This window comes from Lytechinus pictus, chromosome 3 (assembly GCF_037042905.1).
Source record: "Lytechinus pictus isolate F3 Inbred chromosome 3, Lp3.0, whole genome shotgun sequence".
Lineage (NCBI taxonomy): Eukaryota > Metazoa > Echinodermata > Echinoidea > Temnopleuroida > Toxopneustidae > Lytechinus > Lytechinus pictus.
Window position 1 is genome coordinate 7,970,176 of NC_087247.1, and position 26,693 is coordinate 7,996,868.

General features: G+C 34.7%; 1 protein-coding gene across 1 annotated transcript in view; it reads right to left on the minus strand.

The window, feature by feature from the left end:
• The window catches only part of LOC129255953 (trans-acting T-cell-specific transcription factor GATA-3-like), a 50,525-nt gene that overhangs the window by 22,947 nt on the left and 885 nt on the right, over positions 1-26,693 (minus strand). The window contains exon 2 of the mRNA XM_054894269.2: positions 7,528-7,681. Within this exon, the coding sequence (XP_054750244.2) occupies positions 7,528-7,681 (154 nt within the window). The remainder of the gene's footprint in view (positions 1-7,527; positions 7,682-26,693) is intronic.

Consider the following 26,693-nt stretch of genomic DNA (forward strand, 5'->3'; position numbering starts at 1 on the left):
GTCCCCTGGTCGCTTGCTCACAGGCATTCGTGCTTTCTTAGCAGTCAAGTAAAAAACCTCGGTATAACATAACATAACTAACATAATAATAGTCCTTCCAATCAGCCCTACATAACATAATGTTATCAATACCTTTCACCAATCTAATGCGTCGAGTCCTTGGCATTGTTGGCTGGGGGATTGAACCCAAGTTCTCATATTCTAAATGCATGCGCTTTGCACTGGACCACCATGCGAGATTCATCTCATCTCCTCTTCTATAAATTGTTAACATGGTTTTTAGCGTCCATCACAAAGAGTTCCATCATCATGGTAATTAGGAATGTGAGATCATGTGATCACAAGTTTTAAAACTTTCAATGATATTGATAATTACATTTTAACAGAAAATATTCTATTGCCCTCAATATTCTCAGTGGCCCAAAATATCATAACATTACTTGTTCTACTTTTGTAATACTTGTCAACTTTTGCCCCTCCTTCAAAGTTTTAAGGAAAGAAGGAAGAGAAAGGAAAGTAAGGAGCTCACTCGTCTTTCGACACCGTTGTTTCGAATTTAATAATCTGACGTAAATGAAATCTGTCATTTCGTGACCATGGCAACGCCTTCTTGCGTCATCGTTCAAGTGGGATGGAGAGAGAGAGATATAGAGAGAGAGGGAACGTGAGGAGTCACACTCAGAGTCAGGTGATAGGGTAATATTCCCTTGTCACAAGGGAGGGAAGCAACACGTTGTGTGTGCCTAGTTTCACTCTGAACGGAAGGGGGCGCCATGAGTATTCGACATTTCCAGGGATGTGTTACGGCTTGACATCACTGGTCATAAATATGACCCATGTATAATAATGTAGGCCCCTAAATATATAGATTTTTTTAAATTGAATGAATGCCATTCTGAGACGTCCATCACATCAGAATTATGGTACATGTTGCTTAGGAAATAATAATGTATGCATGTGTGGGTATGCTACTTAGAAAGGGACATCACACCCCAGTACGGTTGTTCCCTAAACCATTCTGTTGTACCAAAGACCACACTCTTGATAAATTTTCGAACCAGGTACCTACCTTTGATGTATTCGAACTAGGAACCCAATTTTCTACGATTTTAGCTATAAAGTTTGTTTTATACCCATGACAGACGATCTCCCGAACTCAACTAAAATTTATATGCAGAATTCGCGATTATCAGGGAGGGAGGGGGTTCATTGGATCCGATAAAAGCGCCAGAAGAACCACCATCAGATCAAGACTGATTAACATGCCCCCTGAAAAAAAAACCTGTAAAATTCATGATCACTGATGATTAAAAGTGCGTATAAACACCTCACGCGGGCTTCTCAACGTCAAAAAGGCCAGAGGGTCTATTTTTAGCACGGTGTACTCGGATCGAGATAGCTAAAAAAAAGTCGAGCAAATCTTGTTACTCCAAGATTGAGCGGGAACCGATAAAAATCAAGATTCCCGACTGAAAATAATTTTTGAGAGTTGGATCTCTGCAACATCAACCTCAGGATGAGTCAAGCTCTTCGAAATTTTGGGTGACGGGTTCAGGGCTGTTTACAAAAAAAATCTAATTTCTAGGGAGATAAAGAAGAGGGGGAAGAAGGTTTGTGTTTTCTTTGCTCTGTCGTCACCACGATGATTTACAGTTTCAAGGCATTCTATAATCAGCTATGAAAGATGGAGAAAATACGTGCCAGTTAGTCCTCATAAAAAAAAAAGAAATACTTATCAGTGTTTCTTAAAATCATTGAAGTTAAAACGTGATTTTATTATAACTATATAGGGCAGGTGAGTAAATGAGTTAGGGTGTAATTTTAGGGGGCTTTTGGGAATAGATATAGGGGCTCTTATTTGATTACCTAGTATATATGTCATGAACCCCATCTAAAAGACCTGAATATGACTATGTTTTATAAACTTTTTACAAGATTTTCTTGAAATCATAATATGAAACGCACTATTTGTATGTGTTGCTAATCCCTTAGAAACACTGGAAGTGGTGTTTGGTCAGAGGCCTTTACACTCATGGATCGTTAGAGGTTAACGGCAATAAAGCAGAATTTATTATGACCAAGGAATAATTAAATCACAAACATCAATGATAAAATTTGAAGGGGAAAATAGGAATGAAAATCAAAACGGAACATTATTTTGATAATTCATGTTACCATCAGATCTAAAGAGAATAAAATAATAGCGGCCTTTATCAAACACTTAAATACTTGAAGAAAAAAAAAGGGGGAACAAGATATGGGATGGAATAGGCTTTAAAAATATAGGACTTTACTAAAGACCAATGCACCAAGAAGCAATGCAAATCAAAACATTGGCGCCTCAACAAGAGGCACAGCGCACAGCAAAGTGAAAGCACGCCCCCTATACCAGAATCTTGCCAGTCCTATCAATGCCGTATCTGGGTACGTGCAGTTGGTCTGTCATTACTCCACGCCCATCTTTCCCCCTGCCCCTACTCCTCCACCTCAGATCGTTCTCCCAGGGGTGCCCCACGTGCAGCCAACCAAGAAGGCACCCCCATCCTTAATGATCAATCCTTGCATTTCACTATAACGATTCTCTATTCCTCAATTCAGCCTGACTTATCGGCTACCAAAACCGGTGTCGAAACGTTTCCTGCGTGAAAGATCTTTGGAGATTTCACTGGGGGTACTTAACAAACCGCAAGAATCATTTACAGAGCGAATAAAGCAGTGGTGACGGGAAGGAAATGCAAACAAATTAGATATTTTCATATACTTCGAGGTCGAAACCGGGCACTAAATCATTTTAAAGACCATTAAATTGTTATCATTGAATTTTGCTCTATCTTTGTGCGTGGACGATTATACCTGATTAACGGCAATCTTTTAAGTATATGCCTTTGTACATCATTTAGAAATGAATTTTTATATTTTAATTTGCAAATGATAAGGAAATTTTCAATTTGACTTATCTGGGATCTAAATAGTTACTTGTTCCATTAGCGAGTCATTCGTCAATCATAACTCGGTTTTGCATTTTGTAGAGATCAAGAGACGCTCGTTATAACCGTTCCCTTGTTTTCGATAACTTTGATATTTTAAACGGACACTAATGATTATGTGTACAATAGTAATCAATCTTTTGATAATAAAAAAGTGACGAAATTAAGAGATACAATGAAGACTGACCGATATGAATGTTTACAAGATATTTATGAGTATTTTTTTCCTGTTTATTTTCATTACCAGGGAAAAATGATTTCCAACTCAAGTTACCACGATCCAGGAGTAAGCCAGGTAAGTTGCAGGAATGTGAGTTAATGAACTTTAAATATCAAATCGTCAAATGTGATGAAGCTGACACCATGACGAAAACCCAAAATGAGAACCCTTAAGAAATTATTTCATTACAAAAAGTGGAGTTTGAATAAGCAGACTGAATAAGAGACAAAGCCGCAGTTAGCTTCAAAAAGTCTAAGGGGCACAACATAGCATGTGTGGGAAAATATCTAAAGAGTCGCGAGCAAGCAAAGCGGTGCCGAAAATTTAGGCCAAATAAAAATGAAATACTAATTTTGTGAGAGATTTTTAACATTTTTTTTTGGGGGGGGCAGGGCCCCGATAGCACCCTTCTGTGTAACAGAAATAAGAGTTTTATCACCAATGAAACCATCATTAGATCAATGACTAAAAATATTGGTAACTGAATGATGCCCAAAGAGAGTATTTTTTCTGTTTATTTTCATTACCAGGGAATAATGACTAATTCAAGTTTACAATAAATGTGATCAGTTATAGTTTTGCTGGTGTGAAATTATTCATGAAACTATCCTTTCTCAGCTTAAAAAAAATCTTTTTAAGGGAAATAACGAGAATCAAGCATTCTCGTGCACATTGCAATGGACATGTCATGTATTTCGTAATTATATTCAAGTTCAAAATAAATGTGATCAGATAGTTTTCCTGGTGTGAAATTATTCATGAAACTGTCCCTTCTCACAAGAAGTACAAATATGAATATATCATTATAGCGATTTGCAGGAGCGCGAAAGGATTATAAAGGTTGATGATGTAAATGAATGAAGTACTTTTGTTTTGATTTTAAGCTTAATTCAATAAGCCTCAACTTAAAGGACAAGACCACCCCAACAAAAAGCTGATTTGAATAGAAAGAGAAAAATCAAACAAGCAAAGCACTGAAAATTTCATCAAAATCGGATGTAAAATAAGAAAGTTATGACATTTTAAAGTTTCACTTAATTTCACAAGAAAGAGAAAAATCAAAGAAGCAAAGCGCTGAAAATTTCATCAAAATCGGATGTAAAATAAGAAAGTTATGACATTTTAAAGTTTCACTTAATTTCACAAAACAATTATCATGGTTATATGCACATCCTGTTCGGTATGCAAATGAGGGAACTGATGACATCACCCACTCACTATTTCTTTGGAATTTTATTATATGAAATATGAAATATTTTGATTTTCTCGTCACTGTCATGTGAAACAAAGTTTAATTCCTCCCTGAACACATGGAATTCCATTATTTTAACATTTTGTGGTTCAAGCAAGGGGGTCCTAATTGTCAAATTCGTAAAAATTGAAATATTGTATAATTCAAATAATAAAAAACAAAAGAAATAGTGAGTGAGTGACATCATCAACTCTCTCATTTGCATGTCACTGAGTTGAGCATATAACTATTTTGTGAAAAATAAGCGGAATTTTAAATTGTCATAACTTTTTTATTTTACATCCAATTTTGATGAAGTTTTTCAGCGTCATTCATGTTTGATTTTTCTCTATTTATTTAAATCAACTTTTTTTCTGGGGTGGACTTGACCTTTAGGGGAGAGAATTCAAAAGTAACTGACAAACTTTATGAAAAGTCTACCACCTAGATGATGCGAAGCTTTTCATCGAAATCCAATCTATATACCACGGCAAACGACACTCCAAATAGATTTCTATTATCTTTTCAGTGTTATCAATAATTCCACACAATGACTTATATCATTAATGTATTGTATTTATTTTGGACTTTAGATATTTGATTCAAATAATTTTGGTACGTGAAAAATTGATTTGTTTTTTTGCATTTAAGTAAATTCTGGTATACTAGCGCATTAAATCAAAAGTTTTTAATTTCTTTCGATATGTTTGATCATGTCATAATAAAATATAGAATTTATAATTCGCTTAAATGGAAAGTAAAAAAAATGAATAAAGTACGGTGCAGTCAGTAAAAAGAAAAATTAAGGGAAGATTTTTTCTTCAAGGACGCCATAGTGGGACTTCCGGAATAAATATACCTCATACTGATATCGTTCTAAAAATAAGCACTTTGAAAAGTTTCCCAATATTCCTGAAGTTTTCATTATATTTTATCTTCCTTTGGGGGTCGAACTTTATTAATGGTTTGTTGAATTGATTGGAAAAGCACTAATTATTTATAAAGATCTAACTAAAGCACATAAATATTATCAATTAAAACTACTTTGCATATCATTCTCGGGCGGTAAAATTTGTCATATTGTACTAACTCCGATGCCGTTTTAGAGCTCAAGAATAAATACCTTTTCTTTTCTTTTTTTACTCTCCATCATATACAAAACATACCTAATACTGAAGGAGTACTAAGTAATCAAACTGAGAAATTAGATTATGCGTACTCACGTTTCTAACGATTGTCTAATTAGTATAGGAAATAATGTTAACTGGAAACGTACACTTCAAACCCACGCAGTTTATAAATGATTAGCGCGCTTGTTGATAATCTCAATCCACAGTCGGAGGAAATGTCATCGGTAATGAATATTAATTCAAATTAATTGACAAGAAATTTTATTCATTAAATTATTCCAACCAACTACGTCCTCTTCCCCTGTCATCTATCCCCGCTGCAAACGTCAACATATATTTAGAATATTTGATTGTCAGAGAAAGGTCCGAGATTAGGATTCATATTTGGAATTACTCGAAGAAAAGTGCAGTAGGTTGCCCTGGTTTTGATTAGGGTTTCTCGCAGAATGTGATACTGAGCAGACGTGATAAGCCTAATCCTAATTTGATGAACTAATTTGTAATCGAGTTGGCGGGAAACGGTTTCTTTGCGCTCGCTTGCTAAAGCAGCGCATGGAACACGGGTAGGCATCCGCGTAAATTAACAAGCATCAGATAATGTCGAACATCGTTTAGGACGGCGCAGACGACACATCGACTTGACGTGGTGGCAAAAGACCGCCAAGTTAAGATATCGATATCAATGTAATTCTTACGTGGAAATTCAAGAAGGGAATTGAAGAGACATGCTAGTTTAATGGAATGCATAACGAGCTAATGTATCTTGCTTCTGAATGAATAATTATTCTTATAGTTTAAAATCGAATAAAAGAAATTATTCAGATTTATGATGAATGATAAAAACAAAGATAACTATCGTAGAAAGGGGGTTGGGTAGTTGCCCACTTAAATTTCAGAACCCGCCCTTATTGAAGCATATTTTCATTTATTCTTTTAACGTCAATTAACAAAAAACAACCCATGATCTGCCTGGTCGCTTTGCTCTATCGCTTGCATTTATTTTTAAACGTTTTACTTCGTTAAGAGAATCACTGCGTATGATATTGCAGAGATTTCTTATAGAATTATATACATTTATCACGAACAGGACAAAGTTGTGAATAACTATTTGAATATTAAGCGGCTTCAAATCAATTTCACATGGCCATAGAACGTTGAACGTCTACAATAGTTAAATAAACCAGTATTGACAGATTTCCCTTTATTCTAGGTATACAAATCTCAAGGGAACTGTCAACAATGATGCAAAATGGTAAGGAGACATTTCCTTCATATTTAATGTGAAAAATATTCATTGAATAATACGTGTCCTTTTTAAAACAATAATGAGGTATCATATCCAATCTAAGATATTCGCCCCCCAAAAATGCCACAAAGTCAATACAAACTTTATGCATAAAATGCAATAAGATTCAATATCGAACATAACTCTGGATCATTTTAAAGAAATTCAGTTTACAATACTGTAACATCAATTTACCAGACTTAAAATTCATTCGGTAAAGACATTTAAAGGTATCAAACACAATCAGATCTCAAACAAGATGTATATATATATCTAATAATCACCCACTGTATAAAGGCCTACTATACAAAGCGCAAAAACACAATAACCAGCAAATATTAACGGAATGGTTTAAAATCCTTAAGAATAACTGGTTCGGCCTACAAGTAAATAATATCTCTCCTATAGTTTAAAACAAATTATTACATGTCAGTTAAAACATTAGCCCTCATCATCATTTCATTCACTGCACATCTCAAGTTACCAAATCGACTTTCTTTACAAAATGGTTTAATGGTTGTGGTGAATATGCTAAAATACTTGCAGAGGGCTGTCGTTTTGTTAGGAGCCCTAGAATGGGGTAATTGATTTGTATACTAGAGTGTCATCTAATCTGGATGATCTGTTGGCTGTTGGCTGGCGGGTAACTTAATGGAGGAAAGATTTCCACTCACCGTGTGAAGGTCTGTAGCCATGCATGGCTGCTGCTCTAGCCGCTGCGGCCGATCCCGAATAATAGCTGGCTGCGGCGTGATGTGCCGCTGAAGCCCCGACGTGGTTCGTGGTGTTGCCGTCTAAACCACCGGAGTGGTGATAGTATACATCCACCTGTCAAATTGGCGTGTCGGGAGGAGGTGTGGGTTGGTGGGAGGGAGAAAAAAGAGAGGGTGAGTAGTTGGAGTTGTAGATTATCAGATCAGCACTATTAGTACAACCCGCCAGAGATGAGTAGATATTAATAGCGTGTATACAACATGTATGCTGGTAGTATACAGACCAATCCGGGAATGAGAGATGAACTCGGGTCTACTCTTAAAAGAATGCCTAGGCTATACCTTCACCTCCAGCTCACTACTTAACAATACAATCATCATCTCTTGGCTTGCCAATTCTTGACATCTTACCTATTTTTGTTTACAGTTTCCTCCCCGTTCTCCTCTCTTCGGCGATCTCTCTTCCCATATCCCGTCCCTCTCAAGTCTCTCTTGCACCAACCGAAAATTCGGGGGAGGGTTTTTTGTGTGTTTAGGAAAAAGTTTACATCAGAAGGGAATAAAAAAAAACGTGCCTGGGACGAGATTATAGTGAGGTTTATCTAAATTGTGAGGCCTTCCTGTTTCACAACAAAAATGGCAGCCTCGCGTTGCTTTGTACGTCATAGAGTGCGTAAGAGGCAAACCGCCTGGCTCCCTATCCCAGCGACTTCTCTCCTTTGGCCTTTGCAGATGACGCATCCCTCCACGGGGACACAAAAGATGCTCGATTAAGGGTTGGATGCCGAGGAGCTTGCTTCAAACCTCCTTGGAGGAAGGGGAAGCAGGACCCCGCACAACCCCAGGAGACCGTCCATTCAGGGTCAACCGTACAGGAGGGGGAGGGGAGGGGGTTTTAGGGATTTACCCTAACCCTTCATGAAGGAAAGCGGAGAGAGTGTTGTTGGCTCTTGATCAGGGCAGGAACCGCTCTCCTGTAAGTGAACTCGACGTCTTCTGATGGAATGGCCCTGAGACTACCTGGCCAATGTATGATTAAAACACAATCTCTCAAGGTCCCAGCCTGAGAAGGGGGAGAAGTAGAAGGGAGTGGTGGCCAGGAGTTGACAGGTACTCTCGGGAGGAAACCCATGGATTACCGGTTTGTAACGGGAACTCATAATACACAAGGGCATCAACAGTCATCATACGGGTAAAATATACATTTGGCGCGGGAGTTGGTTAACATTATGGCAAGTGGTCACCGGGGAATGCAAAACGTTCCACCTCAGAAACGGAACGAATCCAAACCAAAAGTTCGATCGAGGAGGGGAAAAAATGGAGCTCGTTCCTCCACCAAAATGCCATATCTGTTGTCGAAATATGATCAAGATTCAAGAGTGTTATCTTCCCTTCCTTTCCTGTGTCTGATTGAATTGTTGTAAGTTGGTGCAGATGTTGAACAGGTTTGGTGAGGACGATCCCGCGGCAGGTGAGCAGATGCTTCGGTGCACCTGTCCAATTTATTCACTCTGTAAAAGTTGGCGCCAAAACAAAGCATAGTATTCGTAAGCTCGCCGGTCGCTGACGTATAGGGGAAGTAATAAATCAGGGACAAATGAAGTGTAAAAATAGAGACCGATGTGCAAATTGTAAAGAAAGATAATTTGTGAGGTATCTATCCACTCTAAGAATGTATTCACAACCAATCAATAAGAATATTTGAAGGTCAGTTGAAATAAGATATGCAAGGCTGATGTGGTTATTCAGAGCGTAAAGCCTTTGTATGTGATATCAGATTCAATAATTCTGAAACACTTTTATTTTATTCAGATTTTCATAGTTTTAAAATTGTATTTATTCAATTATTCATTTATTTTATTTCATTTATTTATTTTTACTCCACATACACTGAAATATGGCAAGTCAAATGTGTTTCTATACGTCGTTTCCATAGCATCAGATAAAGATGAAATATGTATGTATGAAAAATGAAATCCATATAAGTGTTGGTCATTACTTTGGCTTCGAATCTATGTTGTTCAGGACTGATACAAATATTTTCGGAATAAAAATTATTTTTGCCCTTATTGAAATAGAAATATTGGAAATATACTCTCACACTTTTTTTTAAATAAAAACGGACAAGAAAAAGAATTGGCATCTCATTTTGCTTTCATACACCAGTGTTGTTCACCCTGTTTATTATAAACGTTGATTAAGATATTAATTATCGTTACGGTTATGAGTAATAACTTTGACAAAGATTTTAATGATAAGGATAATAATAATAATGTTAATAATAATGATTATAATAGTTTGGATGATAATAATGATATTGATGACGATGGTAATAATAGTAGCAAAAATTAATACCGCAATTATATTGATAAATATATTGATAGACTGGTAACAATAATAAGTTGATCACAACACTATTTACAATATTTACAGTGATATTATGTCCGTTTCTCTCTTTCTGTATCCATTCCTCGGAAAATATAACGTAGGACTATATCAATAACGATGGTGATTATTGATGATAATTAATGATGATAATATTATAGGTACGGTATTACTTAATGCTATTAAATACCCCCTCTCTCTCTTTCTCTCTCCCTTTCCTGTTTTCGCAAAATACTTTTTAGATCGTTTAAGAATCCAATCTACAGCCATGCCCTGGTCAAAATCGATCTCAAATATGCCGACATGATATAGAACATAAATGATACTTTTAATGAACTTTTGTGTCTCCTCTTAAACTGCATCTGGAAGAGTCTAAAAATTCATGAAAAGCGGATAGGTTAATGTGAGAGAGTAGAAATAGAGAGGAAACGAAAAGCAACACATGCCGAGGGCAAAAAGTTGAGGGGGATTTAAAATCTCCGTCACGTGACCATTAAATAAATAGTAAGTAGAAGTGGGAAAGGAAGCCGAATTAAGCAACAAATCGCAATTCCACAGTTGAGTCATTTTTATTGGCCTTTGAACGTGTGAAGTTCACGGTCACATGTCAGCAACTAATGTAAAACTAAACATTCAATAATTTTCGAGATGTTGATCTTGGATGGGAGTCGAGCGTGATTCATTCTATTGTTACGTCACATATCTGACAGGACGAAAGGGATAGACGACGTTTGGGAAAGTGAGAATTAGGTCGAGGATAATCTGACTAATTAGGCAGTTGTAATTGTCGATCTTTGAGGATGCATTGACTGTGATATCAATTGCTCCCCGCTCTTTTCGTTTAAAATAATTACACTAATTTGTATTATTTTCCAAGCTAATGCGAGAGAAACGATGTAGATATTATGAAAATCCATTTTAATCCAAATGTCAAATTTTGATGACTTTGAAAATTACTTTAACAAAAAAATCCGACGAAGAGCAGTTTCTAATAGGTGTTCTCTATACTTATCATTAATAGAATCTATCCAGGGGCAGCCACAGTATGGAATGTGCCTCAAAATATTACCTGTGTTCATTTCACAACTTAACATTATTATTAAAGACACATTGCCCTTCCTCTCGCTCACCCCACACTCTTAACGAAATTTGTTTGCGATCGAAATGATTATCAAATGTCACAATCTCACTACCTTTTCGCGATTAAATCAGGATCATAGAAACTATATATAAAGACCGTGCTCATACATCACACGGATAAAAATACACCGCGCCGAGAACCGATGGAATTGTTCCAGTATGTCGGACACATCCAAGGAATTCATTGGAGACACTGGAACGCATCCGAACTCCTTTGTGGTGTTTTCCTCCCAATAATTGAGGAGGGAAACCTACGCAAGTGACACAACACTCCCAATATCCTGGCTCCTACCTTGACGACTACGCTTTAAAACTTGACAGCCTGGGAATGACAAGCAACAATATTCAGACCAAAATGACAAAGAATGTACATCTTCCCGATTGTGACCGTGTCTCTTCAAGGGAAATTGAGGGGGGTAAATAGTATATTTTTTGTTTTCTATTCCTGTGTTAGGGGAGGCAAATTTAGACAAACGCCCTTTCTACTTGAAGTATAGAAGCCACATTTTTAAAAATCCCAACTCAGGATCTCTATATTGGGCGTAAGAAAGGAACTCACATTGACTGTTTCCCACAACCTCACAACCCCTCCCACACACCCACAAACACGCGTATCACCCACACCCGCACACACCCTATATAACCGCTCTATATTACACGTTGCATCTTCCATTTATAAAGCCGATGGTTAATCATATTGATTATTTATATGATTAAAATCATTGCTTGCAATTACGGTTGTTCTTATTTGGAATGTTCATCTTCTTTAATTGAAGTTTGTTTTTAATTCGAAGAGTCACTATTCCTCTTTCAATATAGTCATTGATGTGAAAAATTCCCTCTTCATTTCGATTTGTTACATTTCTTAAGGGGGAGTGGAGTGACAATTACAATGGAGGGTTTCTCATTGACACTGCGTTAAAAATAGCTAGTCTTGATAAATACCTTTTGAGATAACTATTACGAATACAGAAATAAACTAGCCTTTAATATGTGTATAGAGAAGCTAAAATGTTTGTGGTTGGAAAGTGCTTGTTTTGCTACTCGGTAACATAATTACTATGGTGTGAATTTATTGACTAGTGAATTAGCATGTTATCATTCAAGCAGGCTTTTTTAACAAGACTACGCTGTTAAGAATATTGCATTATGGGTTATGAACATGACCAGATTTGAGCAGCGAGGACTTGAGTTGGTGCTATTGAGATAATTGGTCCTCATCTATACTTTAATTTCAATTTGTATCGTGCCTGCAAGTATACTGTTTGGCGTATATTGATTTTCGATTTTGTTTGATATTTCCAAGGTCCCCAAATAAAGTTCAGTATGATAACTGCTGATTGCACAGGTTCCCTTCTTCAACCACATGTAATATGGGAAATAAAGGTAAGTCAATATATATAAATATATGATTAAATGAACGTATAAACTAAGTAGGAAAAATTGAATGAAATTAATGATAGGGTAATGAAATGGGTAAATCATGTATGATTAATTAATTAGACAATTACCTAGAAATTGATTGAAGAAAAATATGTTACGAACCTTAAACTTAAAAATTAAGATAAAAAAAAAGGAATGCAGCACAAGATTAAGGTATTATCTTTCGTTACTGTTTGTGTTGTCTCCTTTGAATTTTGTTGCGAGTTGTATTTTCTCGCTTGAAAAACTTAAAGCATTATAATATTAAAGAATATTTAATTGTATATTGTTTAAATATGAGACGGTTTGTATACTAGTAATACCCTAAATACATTGGAATTAATTGCAAAGCATATTTACAAAACGAGAAAAGGTGCATAAAATATAATGAAAAAATAAAATATGGAACGACAAAATAAGAATATTCAGTTAATGAAGAACGTTAAAATGATTTAGATGTGTTGTGTTAATACCACATATAAACGTATACACAATATTTTATATTATATTGGAATATCAACGTGTTTGGTGGGAGCAGCGAATGAAGAATTAAGTTACAGATTGAAAGTATTTTTTATATTATATAGTCCGAAATGAAAAAAAAAACACCATTGTTTATCATTTCTGCGTTTGTTAAAATATTCATTTTTTGCGGAATACGTCTTTAAAATATGGCAAAAAGTCTTTTCTTGACGAAAACAATACATATTTCCAATCAATTGTTCTTTCTTTGAGTCATCAATTTGCTAATTAGTGATTCCCGGAGCACAAAAAGAGATCAAATATGACATTGAATTTAAACAGATGTTGCCTTATCGCTCAAATGGAATTCGATATTTCAAATTGAGCGATCTATTATCAAAATAACAAAAAAAAACACCAATACACTCGTTTCCTCTTTTTTCCAATTATCTAAAGCCCCAAGAATTATTTGTTATGTGCATTTTTTTAAGGAACTTCGTAGCATTGTCAAGATATTTTTTAAATAATGAAAACTATATTCCTCACTTTTAAGACATATTTCCCCACCTCCAGATCTATCGCTTTGGTGATGAATATCAATTAAATTTTTTTTACTTTGATCAATTATATCTTTTAATTTATTCAATTTTGAAAAGTACACCTATAGCAAAGGAAGACTTTACTCTATAGGGTAAAATGTCTTTCTTGTAATAATTCAATATAAACCGGGGAAATATGATAGTTTTTCATTGTTTAATTTTAATTTAATTGACCTAATTCCTCAAAATTAGTATTAACAATTCGAAATAATTTGTATTTAAAAACTTTGTTAATTAACATAAATTATTATTTGAGGAGGCGTTAACAATTTATTCTCAGGGTCTCATCTCATGTTAAAATCACAAAACATTTGTTCTCTCATATATGTCAACACAACAATCTGATAAATTAAGGGCCGTGAATGGTTTTTTATAAGGGGCATGAATCTGTGGGATTAAATACGAGAGGAAGAGTTTTTTTTTTATGAAGTGAAAGAAAAAATAGCGTCCCCCGCTCGTAATCTTCAGCGCTTAGTACAGAGTCAATGCACATCATAACAGCTGAATCCATTCGCCTTCAATCCATTCACTGACTAAATTCATTTCCTCGACTAACTTCTATATTTTCGTTAATCTCGCCGCTTATTCTGCAAGATCGCAGGTCTTTGGGAAGGGATTTGAGCCGAATTACAAATGTAATTCTACCCCGCCATTTACACTTGAAATGAGTTTATTTTCTCCCAATGTGCGCGTGTCAGAAGTTCAGATTTATTTCCACAGTGATCATACTGCGTTTAATGAAATAAGGACAAAACTTTTCAGATTATCCTTAAGCCTATTGAATTAAAAATATGTTACTTGGTTCTGTGCTCTAAAATCACGAAATTATGACGATGTATGTCTATAATAACACTCTTTAAACGGATAGGAAAGAAATCATTCCGTTGGTGAATGTATGTAAGACCGAGAACAAATGTTCAAAATCAAGCGAAACTAAGGTGAATTTTAACCAATTATTTGGTTGGTCTTGACATTTCATCCCGTCGGACATATATTCATAAATACATCATTTATTTTGACCAATTTATTTTAGTAGCAACATAGTTTTTATTGTGAATCTTCTCTTTAAATATATCCATTGTTAAATCGGTTTATTACATATAAATTTTCATTCTCTAAATCTAGAGGAATACCCGTGAAGTTTAGAAACTTTGCAAAATATGTTCACATTTAAGGACATCTTATTTCTTCTGAAAATCTGCAAACTTGGCGGAATCTCATCATTAGGGCTCCCCATCCCCTCCCCCTATGTATATTTCTCTGTGATTTAGTTATCATATAAGACTTCATCAGAGCCATGCGAATGACCAAATCAATCAGTGTTTAAGTATCGTTATTTTTTTTTAATTAAAATCTGATTAGTTTATTTTGAGAAATGCAAATTTCTTGAGGTTCTTTATTTTTTTTTTCGTTTGTGTGTATGCATGGGCGTATGTGCGTAAGTAAACTCAAGTGTGTTTCAAACTTTTTGTTTTGTTGGCCTCTTCTATATTATATATGTATGTATGTATATATATATATATATATATATATGTGTGTGTGTGTGTGTTTGTGTGTGTGTATTATGCACTTCTGTGCATGTTTCTACTTTTATCTGTTAACATACTGACAAAGCATTTAGAAGAGTATTATTCGATAGTGAAAAGATATACACCCTATTCATGCTATTTCAGAATATCGATAAATACAAATAAAAATATTTAATGGTTTTTAAAACCCCTTTAAATAGCTCGACTCAGACTGAATGAATAAATAAAAAGACTACTGAAACTAGACAAAATAAATAAATACATCCTTGAATGTAGGTTTCTATATAAATGACCTTGTATCTACATCACCTGAAAAAGTAGAACCCATCGCAGCGACTTTGATATGCTAATTGTGCTACTTTTATTAATATTTCACTCAGGTGTTCCTAATTAAAATGACAATTAGGGCAAGATATCCAGAGAAGCGCGATATTAATATACCCATCCCTTAACGCAATTACATGTCACTTAAAAAAAATGGAATTTGCATGTAGTGAGAAACTGACACGTATAATTACAAGGGATGTGCCTCCTCTTTGAAGAGTTTTGATGGACTTATAATGTCATTTTGTTTGTAATAAGACATTTTTAGAGGAAATTACTGAAATGGAAGACAAGGCAGATGCGTATATGTTGAAAGTTCAAACTTTACGCAATACATGAATGATTAATGAAATTCATATCTTGAAATTTTGATTACGTAAAAGTCATTGTAAGATGCTTTAGAATTATCCAAGGCAACTTGAAAAACCTACCAGAGTATATTATTTTTAAACCGAATCTAAATGAAAACTAATCTTAAATCCTCACAAAATCTTATTTTATATAATATTCACATTCTATTTTTCGTTTGTATTATGAAAAGTTTTTTTCGTCTATTCATGACCAAGTTATTGTTTACCAGTTTCATTTTTATTTAGACCTATACTATCTGTCGTATATTTTATTTCTTATATAACTTTGTAATGCGCAAAACATATCCAGAGTAATCATGGTAATAATAGTCCTCAAGGCGCTCACAATGAAATCAACATAAACTTAACTCACAATTTACAGTTTGGCCATTAAAAAAGATAAGTGTACACAAATATATCACCAAATAGACTATTGCAGTCACGAAAGTTTGCGATATATATATAATTATATGTATATATGTCAAAGAATCTAGGCGTGGACGCTAGACGTAGCTTTCAATCGTATCTCATTTAATGGCTAGCTTTCGGCATGTATTGAAACAAACAAAACCATACAAATGAAGTCGTAATAACATTGAAGTAAATAAAGGGTAACAAAAAGTACAAAACAGAAGTGAACACACACACACACACACACACACATATATATATATATATATATATATATATATATATATATGTATATATATATGTGTGGGGGGCCCTGGGGGGTGCGTGTTGTACTGTTTTATGTCATTACAAATGCTAAAACGACTAAGACTTCCTTTGATAAAACGAATTGCTTCTAAATTATTTTAACGCTAGAGTAATTTAGACATATTCGAATTGGCTTATGATTGACAGCCTTTGCTAATAATGCGCATTTGAGGCAACAAAGACATTTTTCTCCTTAAGCTTTTAAGTTTTGATTCAGTTACCTGCGTGGAGGCTTTATCTTGGAATCAGAGACGAGTTTTATCTGATCTTCTTGTCACTGAATTTGAAAAAGAAGAAGCACAGAACGCAAGAGCGCCGCGTGGATAAAGTGGAGTGAAAGTATAGTGTCCCGTTCTACACCGGGCTTGAAATATTAGTAAGGCACTCACTTAGAATTTGATAGTGGGAGCAACGCGGCTCGGGAAGAATAAAAGTGATCAAAAGAAGGTTTGTTTCAAGCTCTTTGAAGTTCATCTAGATTCAAAGTACGAGGGCCCCCAAACACATCCACATCCCCAAAATAGGCCATTACAGTTATCGAAGTTACGATAAGAGATGATTTTAAGACATAGCTTACTTTTTGTATGGTTATAGTGAAAGACGCTAAATCGTTCTATAAAATTGTGTGCAATAGGGTCAAGAATGATTTATTTCATTTAATGTAGCTTGTTATTGAACCACAAAAGAACGAATAAAAGTTCTACTAAATCACATTTTAACTTCGTTGACTGGAATACTTAATTTAACCAAATCCGTCACCAGTACACTAGTTCACACTCAATGCACTTAAATATCTAGTTTTTGCGCGCTAAAGTTAAAATTTGTTATTTTCAAAGATATTTTGGATAATATCAGTCATGAATCATCTCACTCCTCTCTTTCTCTCTCTCTCTGTCTCTCTGTCCCTCTCTGATGAATCACAACGATTGTACGTTTCAAACCTCGATGAGTTAACCTAGAAATCTCGACCAGCGGAATGACAAATCATCGCGTCTCGTGTCGTAACGAAGACGACGACGCTTTCCCGTCCTAGCACCAAAATCGATGATGACGCAGATAGGATATTCTATTACTTTACAAATATCAGATAGAGTTCCAAACTTGACTCTATAAAAGTTTGCTCACACTATTACCTTGGCTCGATGGTAATGGATAGGGGGCTAAAAATACCTTGGCATGATTGATAGATGGAAATGAGAAAGATGAAAAGAAAGGGAGAGAGAGAGAGAGACTACGAGAGACCAAAATATGTCACCAAAGAAAGAATAAAGAAATAGTTAGAGAAAGAGTAATACTATAATCAAGAAATAGTTAGAGAAAGATTAATACTATAATCGGGATCCATTGCAAATTAGCTTTTCTTTCAATTTAGTTTTACAAAAAATTATGTTGCCTGTTGATGTAGATGACCATGTAAAAATGTGGATTATTTGTTCCGAATATCCAGTAAGGCTGTGACACGTTCAACACTAAATCATAGCTGACTTTAAAATAGAGGGAAAAAATGGATAATTGGTCTTTAACGAAATGAAAAACAAAATGCATTGACAAGGGACAACTAATACTATGCACATATATCAAAGCTTTCAAGATAATTTTAAAAAAAGTATTTAAAAAAAAATTGAATTGACTCTGTATCAGTCTGAGTATAAGTACAAGCAATAGGGGGAAGGGGGACCAACAAACTTGCAGAGGATGAATCTTTCATCAACGGACAAGCAAGCTTTCTGTTACTCACGAACGTCCTCCAAAGACCATGTAACAGTCAGCTGACCGCTGTGACGTCACAACAAACATTCGACCAACCACATGTGCGCTATTGTTGCCAAGCAACGACGCTGGTGTCGCGAAAGTTTGGCACGGGACAGTGTTAGTATTACGTATGGTGAACTATATTTACAATACAAGCGTGGGTAATAGAAAATTGGGGGGGGGGGGGGTGGGTTGAAATAAAATTTGAAAGATATACTAAAGACATGAGATTTGAAGAATCTATAGAAATTGAATTACTTCGTTTTACAATTTTTTTTTCTACAAAGTGATATGTTCGGTAAAATGCTCAAGAAAGGATTGTCCCAAGTGGATATGCATGTAAGAAAGCGCTGGCCTATGAAATAATGTAAAATAATATAAAAAATATAATTAAATATTTACAACATTTTATTTTGTTTCATTCAAAGACACCATAATATATATGTTATCATGATGTATTATCTTCTTACATATTTAGCTTTTCAAATATCGTTCGCGCTTTCTGCTCAACCAACACTGTGGATATTTGAAATGCAGACAAGAACATTTCCCGTTCCAATTGGCGCGATCCTGCCATGGTAGTAAAAAGAGGGAAAAGATAAAATTACTAAATATTGTTGGTTTGATATCTGATGAGGCAATTAAAGACATCCGTTATAGCAACGTTGTAGAAGTATACTATTTGACGGCGAGCGGAAATATTTCGCGTCTTACTCGAATGTATATACAAGACTATCAAATTAACACCCGGTAAACATGGCGAGCCACACTAATTGGTGTTAAAGATTCTTTTGGTGTTGATAATGATATGAACTGTTATATATGTACCGAATGATATATAGACCAGTGGTATAGCTTAACAAATAGAATGTGGGTCAGTGCTATAAGATGTTTTGAAACATAGACCTAAGTAATTTTTTTCACTCGAAATTTATTCCTCATCATAAAATCAATTAATGCCTTGATATCAATTTCAAATTTTATATATGATATGAGAAGCGTTTCAGTACAAAGCGTTGTTTTTATTATAGAGTTTTTTTTGAAGAGTTATGCACGTTGATGTATCAATAATCATAATTATCAGCAATATACATGAATGTACTTCCTCATACAGTATATATTCTTGGAAAATGAAAAGGAATTTTGCATTAATGCACGTTTTCAATAAGATCAAAGTAAACCAGCGCAAAGCGCGGGATGAGATTTTGTTTTAGATTTAGACCATACAATATATGGGACATAATAAGTAGTATTTTAATGTTAAATTGTTGGGGGAGTCATCGCCCATCGCCATAATTGTCATGTATCTTTTAAAGGGGTTTTCCAGGCTGAATTGTGATATATATATATATATATATATATATATATATACATTTATATATGTTTGCATATTTAAATTGCTATTCCATTCGCAGGCACTTTTGAGGGGTAAAAAAAAAACGAAATCAATCATTCACTATATGTTTAGAGAATAAAGAATGTTCTTCCACAGCCTATATTCGCCTATTCTCGAATGTTTACAAAATAACATTTATATTTCCCTTGCTATCATTCGTATTACGTTTAAGTCAGGTCAAGCCAGCTCAGTTGACCTGACTTTTTGGTGAGACATTGGATCTCAATCTTCAAACAAGCAGATTCACGACTATATGGCAGCATGCATGATGTCGAGGCGGGGCCCCAGCTGAGCCGTCAGCCGGGAGTTCTGGCCGAGGGAAACCTCAGCAGGAACCCTTGTCTCACAACAATTTCCGCTGCCTTATTACAACCGCTGAACGATCGGGGGCAGATTGGACGGACAGATATAACCGGCCGATGACAAACAAATTGAGGGGAACAACAAAACATCCATTTAATATCTTTCCCTATTGCCCTGGAAGCAGTGTATAATTATCATCAAATCGTAATGTTAGGAGACAATGTCTCCTGGGAGAACAACTGGACAAGTTTGTTTTCCGGTTGAACAAAATACATTTAAATAATATGGATATATCATTTAGATGTCTGAGATATTTCATAAATCGATATTGTTGCCCCAAGTTTTTTTTGGGTTATATTTCACCTGTATCAACCGTCCCGAATACGTGCTTGCCCGCAATTGAATTGATAATGAGCTATTACGGTATTACATGCGCTCTAAAACAATCTACTCACATGATATCGAGAACCCAGAACAATAGTTTAATAAAGCAATACAACATAAACATAATTCTCTTGTCTTTAAAATTCAACGAATAGAATGTATAAATTTTGACAAGAATTCTTTGTGCCACTTTAATGATTTGTCTTTTCAAATTTGAATTTGATTGTTTTAGAGTGTGCTATCTAACTGCCCCAAATCTCTAAAAACAAAGGGTATAACTTTTTTTCATATGGGAAAAATATATTTTCACCTATATTACCCAGCATATTCACATGATTCAACCAATTTATGTAAGCTAAATACTAAACATGATTTATTTATTCTCATTGAATATTTATCCCAAGCAATTCTCGACAAATTCATTATTTGTCGCACAACAATGTAGCGATCTTAACTACTTTTTGAGCTTGTACCTAATAATACCTAATAAATGGACATTAGATCATTAGATTATAGGTAGCAAATCATATATCATCTTAATGAGACTATATTCATTCGCGATGTGAGGGGATCACTTGGGGCGATTTAACATTAACGATGCGAATAATTTATCTACTTTTAAAATCATGTTATACGACAATCACGCCATTTAATCTTAAGGCATCTGTCCTTGCATTTCTGTATCGGGTTATTGGACAACAAATTTATCGGGTATATAGAATATGATTTACGTAGGCCCTATGTCTGTGGCGCTTTCAATAGGAGTTTGGAATGAGAAGAATTATTGGAGGAATAAGGAGAATATAAGGGGAAAGAAAACAAGTGATTGTTGTTGACTTTGAGGAGCGATGAGAAACGATGATGTATTCTGGTGTAACCCCACACCGACGCAGCAGCCGACTCTCAACGGTTGACTTGCTTGTACTCCAGACGTCAATGACACGTAATGATTGGGGTCATAAATCGCATCAATTATAACTTGTCATTGTTTTAAACTCTAAGGGCACCTTCCAAATAACCCCCCCCCCCCTCCACTAATATTGAGAGGTGGATTCAGGCGTGGTCATGCAGATAAATAGGGCGAGGGTTGAGGTAAATGATGAGGAGTTGTAAGTAGGCTACGCATGAATACTGTATAGACAATATAAATGTTTCTCTCATTCTATCGTCTATTCAATAATCTTTACTTCTCATTCTAATTTTGTATTCATAAAGACCAATTAGAAATTAGATTGAGTTAATATTTATTGATGATTAGATTTCTTTTCGACGGTTTCCTATTAAAGGAATGTAGAGCGCCAAATGGTCATCGTTACACACTAAAAACACCGAGTAAAATTTTACCCAATATGAGGGAAAAGGAAACATTCATGTTTGCTGGGTATTTTTTACCCCATATATGGGCTATTTCAACGCAACATTGCGTAAAATATATTTTTACCCAACCGACATTCATGTTCCCATTTTACCCAATGTTGGTTAAACCTTTTTTAGAGTGTATTATAATAGGACTATCACAAGGCAACATATTTTCTGTATCATGTTTCTTTTTATCATAATTCTAAAATAAAACATTAATTATATTTTCCCATGGATTTTCCCATGGATATCTTAAAGCCATGTTATCGATTTGACGCTTCGTTACAATCTCATTTATTTAGCACTTTCCGTTTAATTAAATTAATATCCGATGTTTTATTAATCGATATTTTTTTAAATTCAAAATGAGTTATAATCGTGTGTTCATCTGTAATATGTTAGGATAATTTTAAAGAGCCTTTATCATTTTGTTAAGGAATAGAATGGTATATCTGTTATCACTTGCCTGCCTACTATTATTGCACATTTCAATATTCACAAACAATATTTCTGGAAAATACCTGACAATCAAACAGTATCTGAAATTTTAAATTACACTGTAAAAAATGAACTGCCATTTTAGCACTTGAAGTGCTTGTATAGTGACTGCACTGCGAGTGCTGATTTTCTAGTTTAAATTTGAACAAAAAAATCAGCACTCGTAGTGCAGTCACTATACAAGCACTGTAAGTGCTAAATTAGCACTTCATTTTGTACAGTGTAAAATATCGCAACAGTCAGAATTCATTCTTTTTTTAAGCGTAAAAAAGAATGAAAATGCAGTTTAGACCAAGACCAAGGAGGTGAAATAACGCATATACACACTGTAAAAAATGAAGTGCTAATTTAGCACTTACGGTGATTGTATAGTGACTGCACTACGAGTGCTGATTTTCTAGTTTAAATTTGAACTAGAAAATCCACACTCGTAGTGCAGTCACTATACAATTATTTATTTATTGGTCCACTAACAACTGGCTCATGCATCTATATACTGTAGATAGTGCTAATAAAATGAAAGTGAAAGTCATTCTATCTTTGTTGGAAACCACTGTAAAAAATAAATACAATCAATAAGCAATTAATCAATAGTTTACGAAAAAAGAATCCGCATAAAACATTTAGCGATGAGGGACGTAATCCCAAATTAGAAAACTGCCAAACAAAATCCCTATTCTCATTTTACTGAAATGCCCCGTATGGTTATATTATGGGGCATGTAAAATGTTTAAAAACGTATTGGCACGTTGAATCTCTCGGAGAAAATATTCAGTACTCTAAAGATGGTTCATATATAAAAGATACTTTATACAAAAAAAAATTCACTTCCAAGATTATTCATTAATTGTGAGGATCGTTACTCTCAACAACAAGAAAAGAAGTCAATATTACAGGTAGGCTACATTCAACTCGCCAATAGTGTACTTAAAACACTTAAATGCCGATAACCTGATGAAATCAGTGTATTGCCATCAAGTTACGATAAAGATGGTTGTAGAAAGAGAACATATGTCATCATTTCTTTAGACTCCTTAACTTTTTCCATGGTCTTTAGGATATGGAATTTCTTGCAATGTTTCCAAATATGAGTTTCACATTACTATGTATTTCTAATAAAACCCCAAAACATCTGTACAGTAAATGAATATTCACACCATACATTATCGAAAGATTCTTCGGCATTGACAAATGCAATACGAAACCACAAAGGTTTGAAAATAGCAAGATTACACCGGATTTCCAACAGGTGTAGTGGCCAAAGTAATAAGCCTGTCTGATTTGTCGGTCAGATGCGGCGGAAAATATTGGCAACTTCATGTTTACACAGGTTTGTCACTATCTGTTGCCAATTTACGGAGTGGCAGAGTGGATCAACCGAGATAGGATGCCCATGAAATATTACTATTGCTTCAGGTAAACCCATGATTTCGTTGTCGCAATAGGTGATTAATCGATTAGTCTCATTAAAGGTCAAGTCCACCCCAACAAAATGTTGATTTGAATCAATAGAGAAAAATCAGACAAGCACAATGCTGAAAATTTCATCAAAATCGGATGTAAAATAAGAAAGTTATGACATTTCAAAGTTTCGCTTATTTTTAACAAAATAGTTATATGAACGAGCCAGCTACATCCAAATTAGAGAGTCGATGATGTCACTCACTCACTATTTCTTTTGTTTTTTATTGTTTGAATTACACAATATTTCAATTTTTACGAATTTGACGATTAGGACCTCCTTGCCTGAACCACAATATGTTAAAATAATGGAATTCCACGTATTCGGGGAGGAATGAAACTTCATTTCACATGACAATGACGAGAAAATCAAAATATTTCATAATTCATATAATAAAATACAAAAGAAATAGTGAGTGAGTGATGTCATCAGTTCCCTCATTTGCATACCGACCGGGATGTGCAAATAACTCTTTTGTGAAATGAAGCGAAACTTTAAAAAGTCATAACTTTCTTATTTTACATCCGATTTTGATGAAATTTTCAGTGTTATGCTTGTTGAATTTTTCTCTTTTTATTCGAATCAAGTTTTTGTTGGGGTGGACTTGTCCTTTAAATTAATCAACACGATTTCGTCACTCTCCAGTCCACCTAAAGGGGAATCGTTTTGGCGCCATTCATCAAAATGCAATTGGCAATGAACTTACCATCTACCTTTTCATGTCTGTGTAAATAAATTTGAGCAACCGGTGTAAAACTATGTAGGGACGACAATGTTGGATTAAATAAATAATGAAAAATTAGGGCAGAGATCGGTTATCTCTTGGTCGTCACAGCACAGAAATCCGCAAAAATCTCGTCACAGCACATATATTTTCTAGACAGTACAAATAAAACTGCAGAAATCATTTGGACAAGGCATAGACATACATACTTTCGACACTAACTGTTGACTGGGTGGCAGTAGTTTTGTGGGATTGCTACTGACGTTCCAAACCTTTTTAGGTCCAACCTTGCTATATTAATTTTACAGACATGTCTTTTAGTTGCGTTCTTATAAATGATATAGGATAAAAACTGGGTCATTAATACTACTCTCTAAAAATAATAAAACATATCTAGAAAAAGCTGATACACCTATGTAGAGCAAAACAAAAATATTTCTCTTACCACAGTATAGTAAATTGTACTCCAAATCGAATGGCGCTCAAGAAGTCATATCAAAATTCTATTTTTCACAGAGAATTCGAATGAGGTTCAGAATCTAAATTCATGCCCTTTGGTAAGGTATTTTCCGTTATTTGGTCTCTCGGAGATGACATAAAGTCGTTCGTCCTCTTATTCCCCACAAGTGCCTATGCTTTTTAGCAATCAGGTGAGATGAGCAAAGTGCACCCCCCTTTCTCTATCCTATAACCCTATCTCATCTATATGTTAATCTATCCATCCATATCTCTCTTTCTCTCTTCCTTTCTATCTATTTCTCTCTTTTCTCTTACTCTTTTTAAACCAGCTTCTCTCCACTGTATATAACGTCAATGACGAACACATGTTTCTTATACATGATAATCATTCTAAACATTATCCATGAACTGCAGCATATTATTAACGTTTCCTTCGGCATATCAATTAGCCTAACCACCGCATTACGTCACAATGGCAAAAGAGACTCATTAATGAGACGCTCAAGTTCAGCATTTGTCATCATTTCATATAACCCACTCATAACACTCCACTATTTTTACGAAATCTGTCACGCGAACACTCCTATTTTGCAAAGATGTAGATCCAATATGACCTCGCTCATAATCGCTATACGATACCACCCACAATTCACATCTCATGAGCGTCATTTTTAGGTAAAGAAATTGAGAAATTAGGTTAGTAAATTAATATATGATTTTGTTGGTAATGAAATTCCAAATATCTATATACACATGAATTCTATCCTTTTTAGAATATTACGATTATTATTTTTTACATCTGCATATCGGTACAAGAGTTGAAGAATTAAACCATGTAGAAGATTTTCTCACGATCCTCTCTTTCGCTTTTTCACGATCATTGAAATATAGTTTCCAATATCGTGAGTTTTGTGAAAATTAAAAAAAAAACATAAGAAACAATAAAATATCTGTATATCCATGGAGGCTCCGAACTCCTTGGTATTTCTCATACGACATTACTATTACTAATATTTTATAATTTATTGCATTGTTTCAAATTCGATGTGTCCATTTACATTTAAAAATAAATAGGCCTACAAACGGCTTATTGCATTCACCGGTATAGGGAGCATTTTCGAGCATTTTTTCCCCATTTGAATTTTCCCTTATCCTCATTATTGGTACTGACTGTTGCGTTATTTGGGGGAAGTTGTTGAGGTAATTTCATCAAACAGCTTCCCGATACATGTCAGAAGATGCCACTTTCTTCTAACTTAAAGCTCAAGTGGGGTTCTGATAAATTATTTTGACAAAGAAGCTGCCTCAAAATCGAAATATGCATATTAAAAATAAAGCCTTTTTAGCAAGTAAATTGAATTTAATAACTATGTTGTAGGCCTATATGCTAGGTATTGGAATCACGAAATTGTTCAGAAACTGAGCAATTCTCATTGAAGTGTAATCTACTCAGAATTAAGCACTGTATGTAATGTGGGACTACATTACCTGAAACTCAAAATTTTACATCTATTATTGTTAGAAATTTATTTGAATGGAATCTATGTTAAAAAACACACATAAGGTGTCCAACCCTAAGGGAGATACATTATCAAATTGGTCAATGGGATTAGGCACAGTGGTAAAAAAAAGTAGAAAAGCAGTAGAAAGCGAAAAGAGTGGTAAAGATTAATTGCAAAACTATAATTCAATTTTTAGGGACGAGAATCCAAATGTCACTCATCAAGCTTACTGAGAAAATTGTAGTAATTGCTATGTAGAGCTTCATCAATGTGGTCAACATCATTACACTCATTACAACTGTTGAAATGTAAAAGGGTAAATGTACAATTTACAGCAGCCATGGGTAAGTCATCTGATTT